The sequence below is a fragment of the Lithobates pipiens genome, unplaced genomic scaffold (genome assembly GCF_037356315.1).
Source record: "Lithobates pipiens isolate NorthernLeopardFrog02 unplaced genomic scaffold, aLitPip1_a1.2 Scaffold_13, whole genome shotgun sequence".
NCBI lineage: Eukaryota > Metazoa > Chordata > Amphibia > Anura > Ranidae > Lithobates > Lithobates pipiens.
The window spans coordinates 248,762,757-248,782,242 of NW_027507718.1; the positions used below are offsets into that span (position 1 = coordinate 248,762,757).

Here is a 19,486-nt window from a genome sequence, read left to right on the forward strand (position 1 = left end):
GCCCAGTGAAAGCGAAACAACCACATTTGCAGGAGAAGGAGGTGGAGGATTTTGGTAATGCTTCCCTGAACGATACCAGAGAACTCCAGGACTCCATCTTGGAATTTCCCACCAGTAATCAACCTGTGATTGATACCACACTAAAGGACATGCTAGTATCTCTCCGCAGCACGATACACGCTGACATACTGTCCCTTGCAAGTAGCTTTAAAGCAGAGGTCAAAGCAGTGGGAGACAGGGTCTCTCATATAGAACACAAAATGAGCGAATTTGCAGGGACTATTAATGAAGTTATCGATGCTCGTAACGAGAGAGATGATGAGCTTATTTTGATGAAAGGAAAACTGGCCGACCTTGAGGACCGATCAAGGAGAAATAACATAAAGATCCGCGGGATCCCAGAATCGGTCAAACCAGCAGATTTGCAAGCTCATTTCCAAAAAATTCTGCAGGACGCTTTACCGTAAGCCTCTGTGAATGATCTTGCTATTGATCGGATCCACAGGCTACCCAAGCCCAGACATATTCCGGATCACTTGCCAAGCGACACGATCGCCAGAATTCACTTTTTTCAGACCAAGGACAAATTTCTTTTGCAAGTCAGAAATCCTGAAAACATACCAGAATCAGCACACGGTTTGTCCTTCTTCCCTGACCTGTCCGCTTTCACAATGCAAAGACGACAAAACATGGCGACTATTACGAAACCTTTACGGAATCATCGCATTCCCTACAAGTGGGCATACCCAGCTAAACTTCTGGTTTCCAATGAGGGGAAAACTTTCACAATCAAGACAGTGGAAGAAGGTATTCGTCTCCTAAATGACTGGCGTACTTTTCCAAGGGAAGAAGATGCCCATTCTGCGGGTTCGTCCCCACGTCCAGGTTCCCCCACCTGGTCCAGGCCCAGCACAAAGTGATGACCCAGGTACTCAGTTCAGTATTTCAATTTAGAGCTCCGGAACTTGGTGGAATTTCTAGCTCTCTATAAGCCCTCCGTTGTTTAAGGGTATTCTCCCTACAGATTATTTGAATCGCCTGTTTTTATTCCTGTTTTTTTTCCTGTTCTTGTTATTTTTTTATTGATTTTTTTTGATTACGCACTCTCTGGTGCGCAAAGTGTGGACCATTCCTACGCAACGCCTCTATAGTAGGCTAACGGACTATTCATACACCTATATGCAGTACTACTCCTGGGGACCAATTACCCTGACGGGTTGTCTTTCATTTCTTTTGGTTCTGTTTTTCTGTTTATTTTTTCCTTTTTGGGTGCAAATTCCTTGGCTCAGACCAATACTAATTTTGTGAGGTTTGATATTTTTGCTATTGGTTGTTGTCAATCCGACCCGTTGAGCAGACTCCTATCCTGGAGCTTTGCAAGATGGGCTTTAAGATTACCTCATTCAATGTCGGGGCTGAATAGCCCGCAGAAACGTGGGCTACTTTGGAGAGAGGCCAAGTCATTGCGGAGTGACATCCTGTGTTTACAGGAAACACATTTCCGCAATTCCAAGCATCCGCAACTCCAGAATGCCCAATATCCTATAGCTTATTATTCTAATGCACAAAAGAAACATAGAGGAGTGGCTATTTTGATAAGAAATTCAATCTCATTTAAATGTATCCATGTTGAATCTGACCAGTCTGGTAGATATATTATTTTGATAGGGGAAATTAATAACGTAGTCTATACCTTTATCAATGTGTACCTGCCTAACACCAGGCAACTTTCTTTTTTTACGTAAGGTGTGGAAAAAGGTGAATGCAGTGCGCAAGGGGTATCTGATTTTGTGCGGGGATTTCAATGCCATCCCCAATCAATCTTTAGATGTTTCTCCGAACCCTCCTAGAGCAAGAGACAGGATTTCCCTTGCGCGCTTCATGGCCTCAGAAAGTTTGTTCGATGTGTGGAGGTGTCAGCACTCCACAGAACGCGACTACTCTTACTATTCTACGGTACATAAATCTTACTCAAGAATAGACGTTTTTCTACTTGATAAATTCTTACTTCAAAAAGTCAGTTCATCATCCATCCACAATATCACGTGGTCGGACCATGCTCCGATCTCCATTGAGGTGGAGGGGTGGCGCACAGAAACGAGGGCAAATAGATGGAAAAACGACACATTCTTATTTTCTCACCCGCAATTTAAGGCAGAGATTGCAGCTGAACTGAGTAGTTTTTTCGAGCTCAACGCCCCGTCGATGTCAGACCCTTTCATCCTATGGAACTCTCACAAGGCTTTTGTGAGGGGCATCCTCATTAAAATGAGTAGCTCGGCCAGAAAGCAATCTAACTTAAAGGTGCAATCCCTTATCTCCCAAATAGAGCAATTGGACTCCGTGAACAAACAAACCCCAGATCCCTATATAAGCAACCAATTAGATACTTTGAGACACGAGTTACGTCTATTGTTGATTTCACGACAGAATCGGTCACTTGCAAATTGGAAAGCTAGATTTTATCAACAGGGCAATCGTGCGGGACAACTTCTAGCCAGGCAAATAAAAGAGAGGTCGATACAACAGAAAATCCCCTTTATTCACCACCCTGGTTCTAAATTGTCCAACCCTAAGGATATTGCGAACGCATTTAGAGATTACTACAACGCCCTCTACAATTTAAAGGACGATCCGTTTCCCAACCTTCCCCTGCTGTGATACAAGAATTCTTGGAGAGAATTTCTCTCCCTAAGATATCCCAACCACAACTGGATGCTTTAAATGAACCTATTTCCTTGAGTGAGCTATCTAAAACGATTCTGGCCATGCCTTTAAATAAATCCCCAGGCCCTGACGGATTCTCGGTGGAATATTATAGGGCATTCTACCCAATTCTGGGTAGGTACCTTCTCGACACCTTTAGGAAAGCCACCGTAGACTCCTCATTCCCGTCGGAAATGCTATCTGCCACAATTGTGACACTCCCAAAACCGGGTAAACCTCTAGATAAACCTCAGAACTTCAGGCCTATATCTTTGTTAAATGTGGACCTGAAGGTCTTTGCAAAAATTTTGGCAAATCGGCTATCGAGTATTCTATCCACACTGATCAGAAATGATCAGGTTGGTTTTATCCCGGGGCGCCAAGCGCCGGATGCAACCAGGAGGATCCTTAATTTAATCCATGCAGCCGAAACATCTGGTGTCCCTTCTCTGCTTCTAACATTAGATGCAGAGAAGGCCTTTGATAGGGTCCACTGGGGGTATTTGGGTCAGGTGCTTGATAAATTTGGTATCTTGGGAACTATCAGTTCAGCCATCTCTGCTTTATACTCCACTCCCTCAGCCATGGTCTATACTGAAGGCATGTTTTCCGACTCATTTCACATCACAAATGGCACTCATCAGGGGTGTCCGTTGTCACCCCTGATCTTTGCCCTTCTGATGGAACCCCTGGCAGAAACGATCTGCACGCATCCCCAAATAGCAGGTATTACGACACCCAAACATACACACTCTATCACGTTATTTGCAGACGACGTTATTTTAACCCTAAAATACCCTTCTTCCTCACTACAAGCAGTACATGATACTCTTGAACGATTTAATAAAATATCATATTACAAGGTGAATTCCTCAAAATCTAATATTTTAGCTATCAATGTCACTGAGCAAACTAAATCGCTTCTGGCGACGCGATTCCCATACCCCTGGTCTGCTGACCCCGTCCAATACCTGGGAATACATTTAATATTGCCTAGCACTAACACTTTTAAGGTTAATTTTCTGCCCCTTATGTCATCTATACATCAGGAACTCATAAGGCTGAAAAAGTTCTACTTATCATGGATGGGTAGATTGGCGGCCTATAAAATGCTAATTCTCCCAAAGTTATTGTACTACTTTAGGGCCTTGCCAATCGCCATTCCTGGGTCGTTCTTTACTTCAGCCCAAAAGCAGCTACATAAATTCGTTTGGGGGGACAAGAAACCCAGATGCTCATATTCTTATCTACTCAGGAAGAAAGATATTGGTGGTATGGGTTTGCCTATTTTAAGAGACTATTATGTGGCGAGTTTACTAGACCAAATTAAATTTTGGATATGCCCTCCGGTGGAGAAGCAGTGGGCCTCGATTGAGGGCTCTTGGCTTCTGCCCGGTACGCCATACTCTACACTACTGGCTTCCTCCTTTACCACCAAGACTTATAAGTCGGCTTTCCCCATAGTGCAACTTGTTATGGACACATGGAAAAGCTTTGTGAAGGATGGGGCGTTACTCCACCCTTCGATTGACATCTCTATTCCCCTCACATCCATATGTACTTACGTCCCGGATTTGGATTTGGGGGTTTGGGAGAAGTCTGGTATTACATTGGTCTCAGATTTGCTGGACTATGGCAAGCCCCTTTCTTTTGAGTCACTTATGCATAAGTTTGAACTCCCTGGGTCGGAATATTTTACTTATTTACGATTAGTCTCGTTCCTGTCTCAGCACCAAGGTTCAGTCATTTCAATTCCGCGTCAAGCGTGGGCGTTCTGGTCTGATGTGTCTAAAGTTAAAGGGGGAATTTCTTTATTTTATAATTTACTGCAAAATAAGAGCTGCTTTGTGAAATCCTCCCCCCTTCATAAGTGGGAAAACGAACTCTCTGTGAAGTTCACGGACGATCAGTGGAGGACGGCCATTAGAAGTAACGGTAGATACATCAGATCAGTAACGCACTGGGAAGTCTCCCAAAAAATCCTACTTAGGTGGTACTATACCCCTTTTATCACTGCAAAATTTACCAAGGGCAGTTCAAATACTTGCTGGAGAGGATGTGGTAGGGTGGGCACTTTGTGCCACATGCTTTTGGGAATGCCCCCACATCAGAAGTTTTTGGAGAGGGGTGTTCTCCTTGGTCTCCAAAGTGACTGGCATCCTCAGAGTGGGATCCCCAGAGTTGGCGTTGTTGAGTTTAACTATTGATCAATATCCACCTTCCTTGAGATTAATAGTGGTCCAGATATTGTCTACAGCTAGACTACTGATAGCAAAATATTGGAAAACCCCCTGTCCCCCTAGCAGGGGGGAATTGGTCAGAAAAATTGATGAAACATATAAACATGAGCAGCTACTGGCTAGTATGGAAGGAAAATACTCAAATTTCTGTTTTCAATGGTCCCCATGGACTAACATAAGGAAATTGCTTGACTTGATATATTTTTTCTCTGTTGTTTTCAATTAAGGTGTTTTAACATCACCGTTACTCACCTGTTTTTTTTTTTCTGTATAATTTGAAATTGCACATATTGTTATTAAAAAAAAAAAAGGGGGCTTGTTACCCTCTGGAGTCCAGTGGGTCAAAGTGTACAATTCCATTAGTATGATGTAGAATGTAATTTGACACATGTATGTTTGCCATTGTTACCAGATGTCTGCTTTATTTGTACACCTTGCAAGCCTTTCAATAAAAAAAGATTTAAAAAATAAATAAATAAATAAATAATTTATACAGAAAGCACTATGCAGTTGCCTCTCTATTTCATGTGGTCCATGTGAAAAGCTTTTGAGAGAGGAAAACCATATCCAAGGATAAGCGAGGAGCTATCTATCCCTGAGGGATTGGCTGGAGTTGTAAGAAATAAAAGCCTGTGATTAATAGGAGTAGGGTGAGAGCACAATTCACCTGGTGGTGGAAACACTTGCTTTATATGAGAAGATTGTTGAGGAACACAGCAGTGGATTAATACACATTACAAAGACGTTGATTATATGTTTATATTATTTTACTTTTCACAGATTCGTTTAGTGTGATACATTGTATGCACAGTGGAGCAGATTGTATGAGAATAGCTTCACCATTTATATATGCGATATCCCTGTTGGCCAAATCCTGCCACTGAAAAACCTGAGGATATTGGCAGTAAATTGTTGGTTGAACATAGGTTGTACCCATTCAACTGCTGTTCAGGTAATACAGCAGAAGATTCATCTGTCCTTGCTATATAAGCTGTATAGAGTAAGGAGTTCCTTTTTTTTTTTTTTTTCAAACTAACAAAATCTGTCAGTGTATGACAAGCTTTACTCAAAGGGGAAGACCCTTTCCGTTGAGTAGAGATTGCTAGAGAGCTGTGACATGAGAGAGGGAGACAAGTATTGTTAGGTGGGATGGTAAGGGGAATGGCATGGTTGACTTTAGGTAGAAGACCAGCCAAAATTTGTTTTCAACATCAGATGTTCCCTCCAAACAACCTAAATGAAAGGCAGGTGGTTGACTTACACTTCTTTGCCGTTTTGAATCGCTGTACATTGCTTTGTTCTATGAGTGCATGAAAGTTCTTCCTTTCTTTTTCTTTTTTTTTTTCCCACCCTTTAATTTTGTTTAAATAAAAATCATTCTATCATTCCTATAGGAGCCTACAACAACTTCTAGACTATCCTGGAGAAGATGTTGAGGAAACTTTCTGCCTTAACTTTACAGTAAGGATCTCTGCATTGTGAATTACAATATAATGATGTTACTGATTACACCAAATTTTTCTGATGTTTCAATTAAAAGGATATTGCTAGTGAAAAATGTCAGGTGGAAGATCACATTGGGGTGGATTTACAAAAACTTGAGAGTGCAGCCTACAGAGATCAGTAGGCTGTAGGGCAGCGTACGGGGGTCAGTAGGATGTAGGGCATGGTACGGGGGTCAGTAGGATGTTGGGCAGGGTACGGGGGTCAGTAGGATGTTGGGCAGGGTACGGGGGTCAGTAGGATGTAGGGCAGGGTACGGGGGTCAGTAGGATGTAGGGCAGGGTACGGGGGTCAGTAGGATGTAGGGCAGCGTACGGGGGTCAGTAGGATGTAGGGCAGCGTACGGGGGTCAGTAGGATGTAGGGCAGCGTATGGGGGTCAGTAGGATGTAGGGCAGCGTACGGGGGTCAATAGGATGTAGGGCAGTGTACGGGGGTCAGTAGGTGGTAGGGCAGTGTACGGGGGTCAGTAGGTGGTAGGGCAGTGTACGGGGGTCAGTAGGTGGTAGGGCAGTGTACGGGGGTCAGTAGGTGGTAGGGCAGTGTACGGGGGTCAGTAGGTGGTAGGGCAGTGTACGGGGGTCAGTAGGTGGTAGGGCAGCGTACAGAGGTCAGTAGTAGGTAGGGCAGACTACAGGAGCCGGCAGTTTGTAGGGCAGACTACAGGGGTCGGAAGTTTGTAAGGCAGACTACAGGGGTTAGTGTTCATTGGTAAGTAGTAACACCGAGCACAGGTTCAGTGAAATGTAAAAAGAGGTCAGATGTACATAAGGCACAGTGCATCAGTCAGTGGTGTGTAACAAGCAGCTGCCTGTTTGTATCTACAGCCCTGGCCATTAACTGTTTCCTCCTCTCAGGCAGCTGCCACTGTAATGCTAAATAAATGTTGCCTGGCAGGTTCACACATCTGCATTGTAGGCAGCAGCTTTATATAACACAAAAAAAAGGAAGAAAGGTGCACAAGGGGTTAAAAGCTTTCAAGATCGTGGAGTGTTAACAGCATAGTAAAATAAGAAGTCCTCATCTGTGGTTAAAGTCCATCCTTGGCATGGTGGTGGAGAGCAGTGTTGAGCCGTCCAGCAGCTGTGAAATGTTCTCGTACATTCAGGATCGAGGAGGCAGCAGGGAAGCCTGCATTCTGGGTTCACTGCAGAACACACGAGGCTGATGGCAGTGAGAAGTGGGCGGTAACGCGTTTTGGAGAATGCGTGGCTCCTTTGTCAGACCTACGCCCATACTCTTCAAGCTGGCTTATGAGTGGTGGGGGGAGATATGGGCGGATGTTGAATACATAATTAGAAAGGGAGTTACAGGTGTATTGCGATTGCAGCCAAATGGCCATACACACACAAATTTGATCATTAGTGCTATGAAATCTAGAAGGAATTTGAAACAAGAGTACAGGGCTCAGATGGCAGTGATTTGGTTAACAATTATTTGGTTAAAGCGGGAGTCCACCGGGACTCCGCGTTTTTTTTTTTTTTTTTTTAAAAGCCAGCAGCTACAAATACTGCAGCTGCTGACTTTTAAATAGTGACACTTACCTGTCCAGCGCGCCCGCGATGTCGGCACCCGAAGCCGATCGCTCGCTCGTGCCGCCGCCATCTTGGGTATGGGAATCAGGAAATGGAGCCTTTCGGCTTCATTTCCCGGTTCCCTACTGCGCATGCGCGAGCCGCGCGGCGCAATCCGGACGGTCCCCGCTGCCTCTGGGAGCTGTGTGTTTCCCAGCAGGCAGCGGGGCACTTGCTGAAGGGGGCGGGCGCTTGCGGAAAGGGGCGTAACGTACGCCCCTTTCCGCAGAGAGCTAGCCCGGAAGTGGGTGCAGTTACCTGGATTATCCAGGTAACTGCACCCCCCTCCCCCCTGAAAGGTGCCGATTGTGGCGCCGGAGGGGGGGGATTCCGATGAGTGGAGGTCCATTTTAGGGTGGACCTCCGCTTTAACAATTTATATATTTTCTGGGAGATATTGTGGATAAATATTACTGTCCCATCTGAAGTATTCCAAACCACATTCTCAATGTCCATTAAATGGCGGTTCATCATTAGAGAATGATCTGCTCTCTCCCTGGGCCATAGTCAGTGGGTAAGAGACCTGCTCCTAGTCTTCTCCAGAAGCCCTAGCTTGGTTACGTCTGCCACATTTCTCCCCTATGAAAAGTCGACTAACAAGGTCCCAGACCTCCACCTGGCCTGGACATGCGTTAGTCAAGCAGAGTGAATTTACATAGATGGTTAAGCTGATTTCCATTCTTGGTCGCATAGAAGGGTTACCGTCAGTAGGTTGTGGTACAGGGATCATTGACTCTCAGTCCGGCCACCAGCGCTTCAGCTGGGTGGTCTTTATCATTCCATGGCTCGGTCTGTTGGGCAGAGGGGCTGACTGCCCCAGTTCCCGGAAGCTGTGGAGACCCTGTAGGTGCTAGGCAGAGTCCAGCGATGCTCTACCCTGTTGCCAGCGCTTCTGCTGGGATTAGAAGCTTCACTACCTCAGCTTGTCTCTGGGGTGAGTGGCCGACTGCCCAAGCTCCCTGGAACTCTGTAGTTGTTGCCGGTACTGGGCAGAGGTTGGTAGCACTCTGCCCTGTTGCTAGCACTTCTGCTCGGAACCCCCATAATCCACTCTGGCTAACTGTTGGGGAGGGAGTGTGGCTTCCTTCCCTCCCAGACTGTATCTGCCGCTGAGGAAGGAAAACCGTTTCCTCCTCTCTGGCTGACTGTTGAGGAGGGGTAATGACAACCTCCTCTCCCTTCTCCCCTGGAACCTTATCTGCTGCTGGGAAGCGACTGCCACCTTCTCACCCTAGGCCTCCAAAACTAACGCAGGTGTGGGGCCTCTGTCCAGTTATAAGCGCTTCAGCTGGCGAAGTTTCTTGTAACTCCACAGATGCTGCTGTTAGAAAATCCCATGTCCCTGTCAGTGGTGTAGGAGAAAGGCTGGCTGCCTTTTCTCTCAGGGAGGCTGAAGCTGCTGTTAGTGCTGGGCAGAGCTCAGTGATGTTAGGCCCTGATGCCAGCTCTTCTGCTAGGTTCGCTAGGTGGTTCCTTCTCTACAGAAAAGTCTTAAATACCCAGCCTCTGAAATTGCTGAAAGCCCAGGGCACGGGCTGGTGTCCCTTGGGCCCAGTGCCAACACAGGCAGGTGACCAAACCATCCACTGATGAAAAGTCAAATCCCTGTTTTCTGTGATTCGCGGCTGAGGAATGAGGACAGCTTCCTCTTCTCCCGAGCCCTTTAACTGCCTTTGACAGACACATTTCTCCATCCAAGTGCGTTCCATGCAGAAACAGGATCGTCAGGGTGAGTCAACACTTGCTGCATCCGCCATAAGACCTCCACTTCCATAGCTGTGTGTGGAGATGGGCAAAGCACACTGTTACTCTGCCCTATTGCCGACACTTCAGCCAGGCTTTCAGAACTGTTGGCTGCTACTTTCTGATAGTCCCAGGCAAAGGGAGCCCAACCCTGCTGCTGAGCATAGTCTAGCAGCCGTCTGTAGATGATCTCCAGCAGCCATTTCTGAAAAGCCAGGAGCACCATATCTTCCAGTGCCCAGAACACTTCTGAGATGTTCAGCATCTCTTCTCTGTAATCCATGATTTCTTCCAACCGCCACTCCAGATCCCTCCCAAAGTGACAGTACAACAGTCCCAGGCTGCCGTAGCCAAAGCCTTCTGTTGGGCTGTCATCCGCTATCCAAGGGCATGCTTGGGATACAAGCCAACAGAGGGCTCTATAGCTCTCCTCCAACCGCATCTCTGCCCAGACCAGCCTGCTTAACTCATCTGTCTGCTCCTTGTGCAGCTTTTCTCCCAAAAACAGCACCCACAATCCATACTGTGACCAGCACCTTTCCTGGATGGAGGGGAGAATTCTTCCCTGGTGGCACTGCTCACAGGTTAGTGTTTCCTTCCAGAGTTCACAGCGGACAGAATCATACCATCCCAGCAGGACAAGCATTGGCAGTGGTCCTCTGTGCTGTATCTGCATCTCTCACAGCATCCTTCCAAATTCCTCTTCCATGGCGGCTGGTTTCTGTAGCTCTCCTCTTCTGCTATTCAGACCTTGAATCCTGGTGGAGGTTTAGATGTCCCAGACTGCAGGAAGCATCCCAACTCTTGCTACCAATGTCATGGAACCTGTCCCACACATTGTTTGAGTGCTTCTGTCAGTAGACCGCTTCCTTCAATCTGAACATCGATATCTGATATTATAGCCACCTATTGCAGCCAAGAACTAGGCATGACTCCTTTGGCTGCAAAGCTGGAACTCTCTTTATTTAAAACTCAACTTTATTTGAAACCCATACTTTTATATCCCACAGGAGGACATCTCCCCTCCTGATTATATTACCCTAACAATACAACCTGTACACAGAAATAAAATTACAACTACCTATACTATAAACATTACATTAATTAGCTACCTGGATGACTCAGAGGTATCATTCCAGGTCGGACTTGTCGGCTTCTAGCTCAGAAAGTACAATACACATTATTACAAGTATAAACGCAGAACACCTTCAGACAATAGCAGGAGACCACCAGTAATAGACTGTCCGGCTCCTACATGGAACAGAGGCCAATGCGACCAGCTCTTTCAATTAACATGTATAGTTCAGAATCAAACAAACCAGGAATAGTCTTTTTATATATTTCCTGGGAGATATTGTGGATAAGTATTACTTTCCCATCTGGCGTAATCCAAACCACATTCTCTGTGTCCAATTAAGTAGTGGACCATCATTAGAGAATGATCTGCTCTCTCCTTGGGCCATAGTCATTGGGTAAAAGGCTTGCTCCTAGTCCTCTCCAGATGCCCCTATCTTGGTTAGGTCGGTTACAAGTCAGATACCTGTATTGCAGCACCAGGCTGCCTTAAAACAGACAAAGCTTATGGTTTTGCTGGCTGTGCAAGGACTCAAATGGCTCACTAATTGGCACTGTATCTCTCATTCCCGCCCAGCCCCACCCCTTACTTAATACTTCCCTCACTGGCCTTTACATATTGTAAATTGCCACTCTGATCAGGAGCTGGTTGCATGTCGGGGTCGTGATCTCTGTGTCAGATGGCCGCGATCAACGGTTTACCGACCACCATTTGCTTTATATGATGTAACACCTGAAAACTACTAAAGCCATATTTAAACTAAACATTTCTGACACCATCATATGATGGTCTTAAGAAGGACTGAGCAAATGTAATAATTGCCAACAGATTGCAGTGCAGGTTTGGAAATTTGTTGGCAGATCCGTTGACCTACATCCAGGGGAGGTGCAAGTCTGATGGACGAAATGATTGTTTAAATTCTGATCATTCCTAACGCAAAAAAAGACCTTGTGTATATGTATTATGAGTAGTGAACATATTGAATAGAACATAGATCCACTAAAGAATCAAGACATTCTTTGGCGAATATTTTATAATACTTTTTACCATGGGGTGGAGTATCGTAGCTTAGTAATTACCTATATAGTCGCACATGATGTTTTAGAGCTTTACACCCTGCAATATTTTCAGTGATAAAAACTCTCATAACAGACATAATCCATATGTCATTGGGTTTCAACTGAGTCACTCTACACGATGTATGGAACAGACACCGATTAAGATAGGACATGTGGGCACAGCACATTTAAAGTGTAAAGTAAGGAAAGGTTAGGATTCTCACTGATAAGAAATAAAAATCTTCATCAGCACACCTTGAAAAGATGGTAATCTCTTCATTCATTCACATAAAAAAGCCTCACATGTCTTATTTCTTATGTGAATAAAACATGAGATTATCACATTACTAAGGTGTTCTTGTGAATATCTTTATTTCTTTGTAATTACACGGTGGCTGCATCCATCAATATTCTGAAGCACCCTGAACAAACGAATGTAGCCAAGCATGTAGGGTGCGAGGCACGTACAATACAACTATTCTAAAGCTTTTATTGCCATACATGTCCATATTGGGGAGATTCACTCGCTCTCTTTTTCTTGGTGACCATGATCACCAAGACAGAAAGTGATGGGAAATTCCAAATTTTCCACTTGTCACCAAAGCAGGAGAAGACCTTCCAATGAGGACACCTGTAATGGTGACCATTCTATAAGAGGGGGTTTGCTCTCTTCCTGTTGTACCTCTGGGGCAGGAAGTGAGGGGAAATGCTGCCCGTGTGGACACAGACCCTAGTAAAACAGAGCATAGGGTCAAACCATATCCTATTTTTCTAAAGCTAAAAAAAAGGCTTGGGGTTTATTGAAGAACATTATCTGTAGGTGCTGAATATGTTTGTGTTTTTAGATTTGTCGGGAAAGTTATGGCCTGACTGAAATGAAACCCCTGCTACCTGGAGGAGACAAAATAACCGTAAAGAAAGACAACAGGTATGTTACCCTTAAAAGACTGTGTGTATTGATAATACTGGTGACTAGAGAGGTCTGTAAATCCATCCTGGGTGTATCGTGAACATTTTCTAAGAAGGCTTTACTGGTCACAGCTGGCTTTAAAGTAGTATTCAGGGCTGGGCTTTTTGTTCTCTTTTTTTTTTTTTTTAAACATACCCCCCAATCCTCCTCTTCTCTGGTCCCTCGCTGGTGCTTGTGGCTCCTCCCCCTTGACCAGTGCCCCCAAAAGCAAGCCCCTTGCTATGGGGGCACTGGTGTGTGCTAGCTCCCGAGCCCTGCTCTATTCGTCAATAAGACACACACAGCCGCAAAGCCCCGCCCCCACTCCTCATTGGCTCACCTTTCTGTGATTGACAGAAGTGGGAGTCAATGGCTCCCGCTGCTGTCCCAGCCAATAAGGAGAGGGGGTCCTGGGACAGCTGAGACGCTCATATACATTGCTGGATCAAGAAGAGGCTCAGGTGAGTATTGGGGGGCTTGTGAGGGGAGCAGAACAAAAGATTACAGCGCACACATACAAAAATTGCATTTAAATCCTGCAAGGCTATTTAAAACATATTTAGAAAAAAATAAGGGGAGCCTCCCTTATGTGCACTGTAATCATTTGTTCTGTATGCATGGTCTTATAGCAGCACCATCTTTAATGAAATTTTAGGGTGTGCCCCCCAAGTCTTTGAGGGGAGCAGCACACAGTTTTTTTTTACCTTCATGCAATGCATGAAGATAAAAAACCTTCAGCCTTTACAACCACTTTTAAAGTGGTTCTAAACCCTTACATATACCCAGGGAAGTTACTGGCCTCCGGTGATACACAGGGATGAAACAAATCCTCCTAGATAAGCTGTATCTCTTTATCCTCAGTCCCCTTTTCTATATAGCCATTCAAAGTTTACGCGTGAATGGTTGGTTAGTTCTGAGCTTGCAGAGGGCAGAGATCTAACTTCACACACTGCACAGCAGAAAGCAGAGTGTAATCTGAGACCTGAGTGAAATGAAAAACACACATTCTCTACACAGTCTCATATGGAAATGTTCACAGCCAAGGCTGTTAGTCACCTGGTGTCTGCTGGATGGGGGCCGTCTCTCAGGATTGCCTGATGTCCATAGACTGTCAGAAGGAACTCATGCAGATTGCAGAGAAAGGAGAGAGCAGATAGAAATAATACCAAGCGCTTTGGGTTGAGGCAAGTATACCCTAATAAGAGCATGTCATTTCAAAAGTGATTGTCGGTCTTTTCAAATCTGCACCTTTCATGAAATTAATACATGGAGATGTTTCTAAGTCAACGAGGATCTTATTCAGCACAGCTACTGTTTCTGACTTGATGCTAGTTCAATTAAGAAAAGGTATTGATGTCCTGTACTGCATTTTTTTAAAGAATACCTGAAAATATTGCCTTGAAGGTTAATGTTCAGCCACTTTCTGTTATGGCTAACCATGCTCTGTCCTAGTCTTCCAATTGCTTTCCTGTGTTGTCACCCTGTCACATGGGTTTCTGATGGATACTATAAACAGCCATGTAGGTGCTCAATGGCCAGGAATGGTCCATCATTATTGACACCTTCAGAAAGACCACGCTGAGCAATGACATGATACTTTAGGCTTTCATCAAGCATGTAGTTATTATTTCTGTTATTCTGTACAGCATTTATTGCTTTTTCTCTGTATTTCTAGGCAGGAGTTTGTTGATGCTTATGTCAACTACGTTTTTAACCAGTCAGTGCAGGAATGGTATGAGGCATTCTCTACAGGATTCCTTAAAGTCTGTGGCGGGAAAGTGCTGGAGCTGTTTCAGCCATCTGAACTGAGAGCCATGGTTGTTGGGAGCAGCAACTACAACTGGCAGGAACTGGAAGAGGTGAGCTTGAAGACCTGGGCTTCTTACACTAGGCTTGTCAAACAAACTTAGATCAAGGCAAACAATGTATAGATGTGTTTTGACTTCGGCACACAGTGAACAAAAAAAAAACATACAGCAGTGTGTGTGTATGTATGTAATGAAACCTGATAAATTGGAAAAGTATTGGATGTGTTTTGTTTTTCTTTCTAGAGTGCCATCTACAAGGGTGACTACTCTGCAGAGCACCCGACGGTGAGGATGTTCTGGGAGACATTCCATGAATTCCCTTTGGAGAAGAAGAAGAAGTTTCTGTGTATGTTATGCTTTTAAATGTTTTTTGTAAGAAATTGTACAGGTATATAGGGTGTTGTATACTTAAAAAAATCAACATGTCCAGCATATATTAGAAAGATTTTAGCAGATTTTACAGAAAAGTTGGTACAGATTCCTAGAATGAGAATATACTGTGTGTGTGTGTACTATCTATATATAGATAGATGGATATACACACACTGTGTATATATGTATGTATGTGTGTGTGTGTGTGTGTGTGTGTGTGTGTGTGTGTGTATATCCATATATAGATAGATATATGGATATACACACTATATATATATATATATATATATATATATATATATATATATATATATATATATATATATATATATATATATATAATGTATATGTGTGTGTATATATCCATCTATATGTAAAGGTACCATTTTCACCACATGTCGCTAACAACCCATACATAGAAAGAAACTAAAACAAATAAGTTCAGGTATTAAGTTATGTGTAATAAAATGGAATGACACAGGGAAAAAGTATTGGACGCATGAAGAAAGGGAGGTGTAAGAAAGGCATGGAAAGCCAAAACACCAGCTGAAATCTATCAGTAATTAGCAATCCTGCCTCTTTGTCAGTGCAACTAATATCAGCTGGATCGGTTTCAGCTGATGGCCTATAAGAAGGTGTCTCATTACCAAGCTGTCACACAAGAAACATCTCATTATGCGCTCTCTCAAGACCTTTGCATCGTTATTGTTGCAAAACATACCGATGGCATTGGTTACAGAAGGATTTCTAAACTTTCGATTGTTCCAAAAGACGGCTGCAGCATGGTCGTCCAGTTCTGGGAGGATGTCCTCCCAGAACCACACCCTCTGTGGCATGCATCTGGCAGGCTCTGGGGTCACTGTGTCCTTTGCACACAGCTGCTCACAGATCTGGGTAAAGGGCCAAGCGGCCTTTTACCATGTGATCAGCTGTGTCCAATCAGAGCTGATCACATGTGAACAAACTTGCTGGTTATCGGCATTCCTCTCCTTGCGTGCTGTCACAGCACAAGGAGAGGAGAGCTGGTAACCAGCAAGCGTGACAGGGACATTTACACTGATAATCAGGGCACTGATGATCGGTGTCCTGATGATCGGTGCAGCCCCAACAGAGCCTATCAGTGCCACCTGATCAGTGCAGCCTCATCAGCACACAGTGAAGGAGAAAAATTACTTATTTGCAAAATTTTATAACCAAAACTAAGAAAAAGCATTTTTTTTTTTTTTGTCAAAATTTTCATTTGTTTAGTGAAAAAAAACAAAAACCCAGTGCTCATTATATACCACCAGAAGAAAGCTATATCTGTTAAAAAAAAAAAAAAAAAAATTGAAAAATGTGGGTACAGTGTTGCATGACCGGACAATTGTTGTTTAAAATGTGACAGCACTGAAAACTAAAAATTGGCCTGTGCAGGAAGCGGGTGCAAGTGCCCTAAACAAAACAATAGTACAAACGCTGTGGAGTTACATGGTATCACATAGTAGTCTCAAAGTAGGATGAAACAGAATAGTAAGAAGGTGGAAGGAAGCTTGTCATGTCTAGCTTCAGAATAGCATTATAAGATGCTTCAGCTGTTCCCATGGCTTTTTTCCTGCACTGCTTTTGTATTTACAAGTGACAGCGCTCATCTCCCGGCGGCCGCTTAACATCTTTCCTGCATTGCACATCTCTTCTATATGAGAGCAGAGGAGGGAGGGGGCAGGGATTAAATACAACCGCTGTTAGTTTAGCGGTGGAAGCTCCACTTGAAGCCCCCCAGCAGACTGCACTCTCCAATCTCTTACTGTAGGTTGTAGCTGCTCTTATGCAGCAGCCCCAATCTCTGATGTTTTCTAAGCTGGCGGGAGGAGAATGAACGAATGGGGAAGGGTGAGCTCTATACTGAAATCTCGGGAGAGCTTTTTACTGGGTGTGTGTGTGGGGGGGGGGGGGGACTTGGGGGTACACAGTGCAATCCTTCAACTCTGTACATTGCGCACCACTCAACTGTGTAGTGCACCCCTCAGCTTTGCACTCTGTATGTAGCGCACCCCTCAACACTGCACTCTGTATATAGCACACTCCTCAACTTTGCATATTGTACACAACACAAACCCCTCAGCACTGCACATAGTACACCCCTCAACTCTGATCAAAACACACCCCTCAACTCTGTACACAGCGCACCCTTCAGCCATGCACGCTCTACACAGCACACCCTTCAACCCTGCACTCTGTACACAGTGCATTGTTCAACCTCATATTGTGTACACAGTGCACCCCTAAATACATGGTATGTAACAATGCCCCACTGTTAGTGCAATTTGGGCACACCCACAATTTAATGCAGAGGGCTGGCCATGCCCAACCCTCCCTCAAAAAGTAGGAGGAGGTTGAGTTCCTGCACCTTTTCTCTGAAGAAAAATAGCGCTGGCTTTTCTTATCCTGATTTTTAACAGTTCCATATTGACAGTGTTGAGTGATGTAACTTGGTTTGTACACTGTATATTTAAATGTAACCTGATTAGTTGTGAACTTTTTGTCTTTTCAGTGTTTCTCACCGGCAGTGATCGTATACCTATCTATGGCATGTCCAGCCTACATATCATCATCCAGTCTACATCCAGCAGTGAAGACTACCTGCCTGTGGCTCACACGTGCTACAACCTGCTGGACCTGCCCAAGTACAGCAGCAAAGAAACCCTCAGGAAAAGACTCAATCAAGCCATAGACCATTATGAGGGCTTCAGCCTAGCTTAAAAAAACTTGCCCTTTGTTCCTGAGCTTCCCTCGGACAAAATGCACTTTATCTCTTATGGGTTTATTTAATATTAATGTAAAATACACCCAATGTTGTATACATTTAAAATAAATTCTCCTGTTTCTATTTTTGTAAAGGAACCAAAATGTAAAAAGCAAAAAAAAAAAACCCAGGTGGAAATGTTTCTTAATTATTTCTTGAAATTTCCAACGTTTTCACTTTTTTTATAATTCCGTTGCCTCTTTTGCTTTGATCTTATTTTGTTGTTGGTGTTTTTTCTATGTTGGTTTGGCAAAAGCCATTTTATCAAAATGTGACATTTTTTTTCAGCTTTGCTAAAGCAGGACTGGGAAGTCTATCTTTTATCCAAGCTTTTCTGTGAGCACTGAGCATTTGTGAAACCTTCATCCTTCAAGCCAGTCATTTTAAAGTATTCAGTATTGAAATTCAAGGTTTTAGTGTTGTATCCTTTCTGGAATCTTTTAATAAAGTCTAAGCTGGTGTTCTCTGGTGGAGTTCCCCAGTTAGTGCTCTCTTTCTCTGATGGTGGTGGGATCTCTTCTTTGAAGGAACTGCAATATACTCCATTTGCAGGTCATTTCCGAGTTATATTTCTAAAACCCTTATATTTTATCCTACCGAAAATGTATTCGAGTTCATTAAAGCTGTGTCTAATCACATTGACTGTTCCAATCAAATTCAGATCAAGTGTTTCACCTTAACTTTTATCCAATAAATTTGATCACACATTTTCTGGACTTTACCAACTATATTCAAAAGTTTCATGTTATGATCATTTCTAAACCTAAAGATTACTGGCTGCCATGTTGGAATGAATGACTGTGATGCAATTTAAGGGAAACCTAACATTTCTTTGTAGTGTATAATGTTGAAATGTTCAAATAATTAATTTTTTTTTTTTTTTATCTGGTGTTGCTACATACTTTGCCTGGAGACATAATAGGCTAAACAAAAAAAAAATGGTCTATGGTATATTCCATGTGCTAATTTTTTTGCTCTGGTTTGAAAAAGTAGGAAGGGATGTGATTTTTTTTTTTTTTTTTTATGAGCCACACGTACATTTTTCTTTCTTTAACGTGAACATGTTACTTTAGTTTTGGATTTAGTGGAGAAGGATTAGAACACTTGTCAGTTTTTATTGCTCCCTGTTCCTCCATTAAGGAGATTCACCCACTCCCATTTACCATTATCATTGAAAGTAAGCGAGAATCCCAATTTTTGCGTTGTCCCTAGAAAAGCAATTGGGGGGGGGGGGGACCTGGGGTCCCCAAAAGTTTCTTTAATTTGCAGGGATTTCCTCTCACTTCCTGTTTGGCTATGGGACAGGAAGTGAAGGGAAATCATCTGAATGGGAGACAGATGGCAAAAAAAAACAATCGGACGGGTTATAACCCTTCCTTTCTGTAGCCAAAAAGAGGGGGGGGGGGTTCCCTATAGTTCTACTTTAAGATATGTGGATGTGGTGCAATCATTCAAAGAAATAGAAAATTTGTATAATAATAAAAGGAATTCACTTGGCTTGGTTTAACCGCTTCAGCCCTGGAAGATTTTACCCCCTTCCTGACCAGAGCACTTTTTGCGATTCGGTACTGCGTCGCTTTAACTGACATTTGCACAGTCGTGCGACATTGCACCCAAACAAAATTGATGTTCTTTTTCCCCACAAATAGAGCTTTCTTTTGGTGGTCACTGATCACT

At 43.7% G+C, this 19,486-nt stretch overlaps 1 protein-coding gene across 3 annotated transcripts in view; it reads left to right on the top strand.

The window, feature by feature from the left end:
* Positions 1-18,519, top strand: part of HERC3 (HECT and RLD domain containing E3 ubiquitin protein ligase 3) — a 125,119-nt gene extending 106,600 nt beyond the window's left edge. For 2 of the 3 annotated variants that reach the window (XM_077476494.1, XM_077476493.1), the window contains exons 21-25: positions 6,341-6,407; positions 12,744-12,826; positions 14,523-14,706; positions 14,899-15,001; positions 17,558-18,519. In XM_077476494.1, the coding sequence (XP_077332620.1) occupies positions 6,341-6,407; positions 12,744-12,826; positions 14,523-14,706; positions 14,899-15,001; positions 17,558-17,766 (646 nt within the window). In that variant the 3' untranslated portion in view covers positions 17,767-18,519. Of the gene's footprint in view, positions 1-5,726; positions 5,862-6,340; positions 6,408-12,743; positions 12,827-14,522; positions 14,707-14,898; positions 15,002-17,557 lie in introns of those variants that run through there. The other variant, XM_077476495.1, reaches the window with a different exon arrangement.
* The last annotated feature ends 967 nt before the right edge of the window (positions 18,520-19,486 follow it).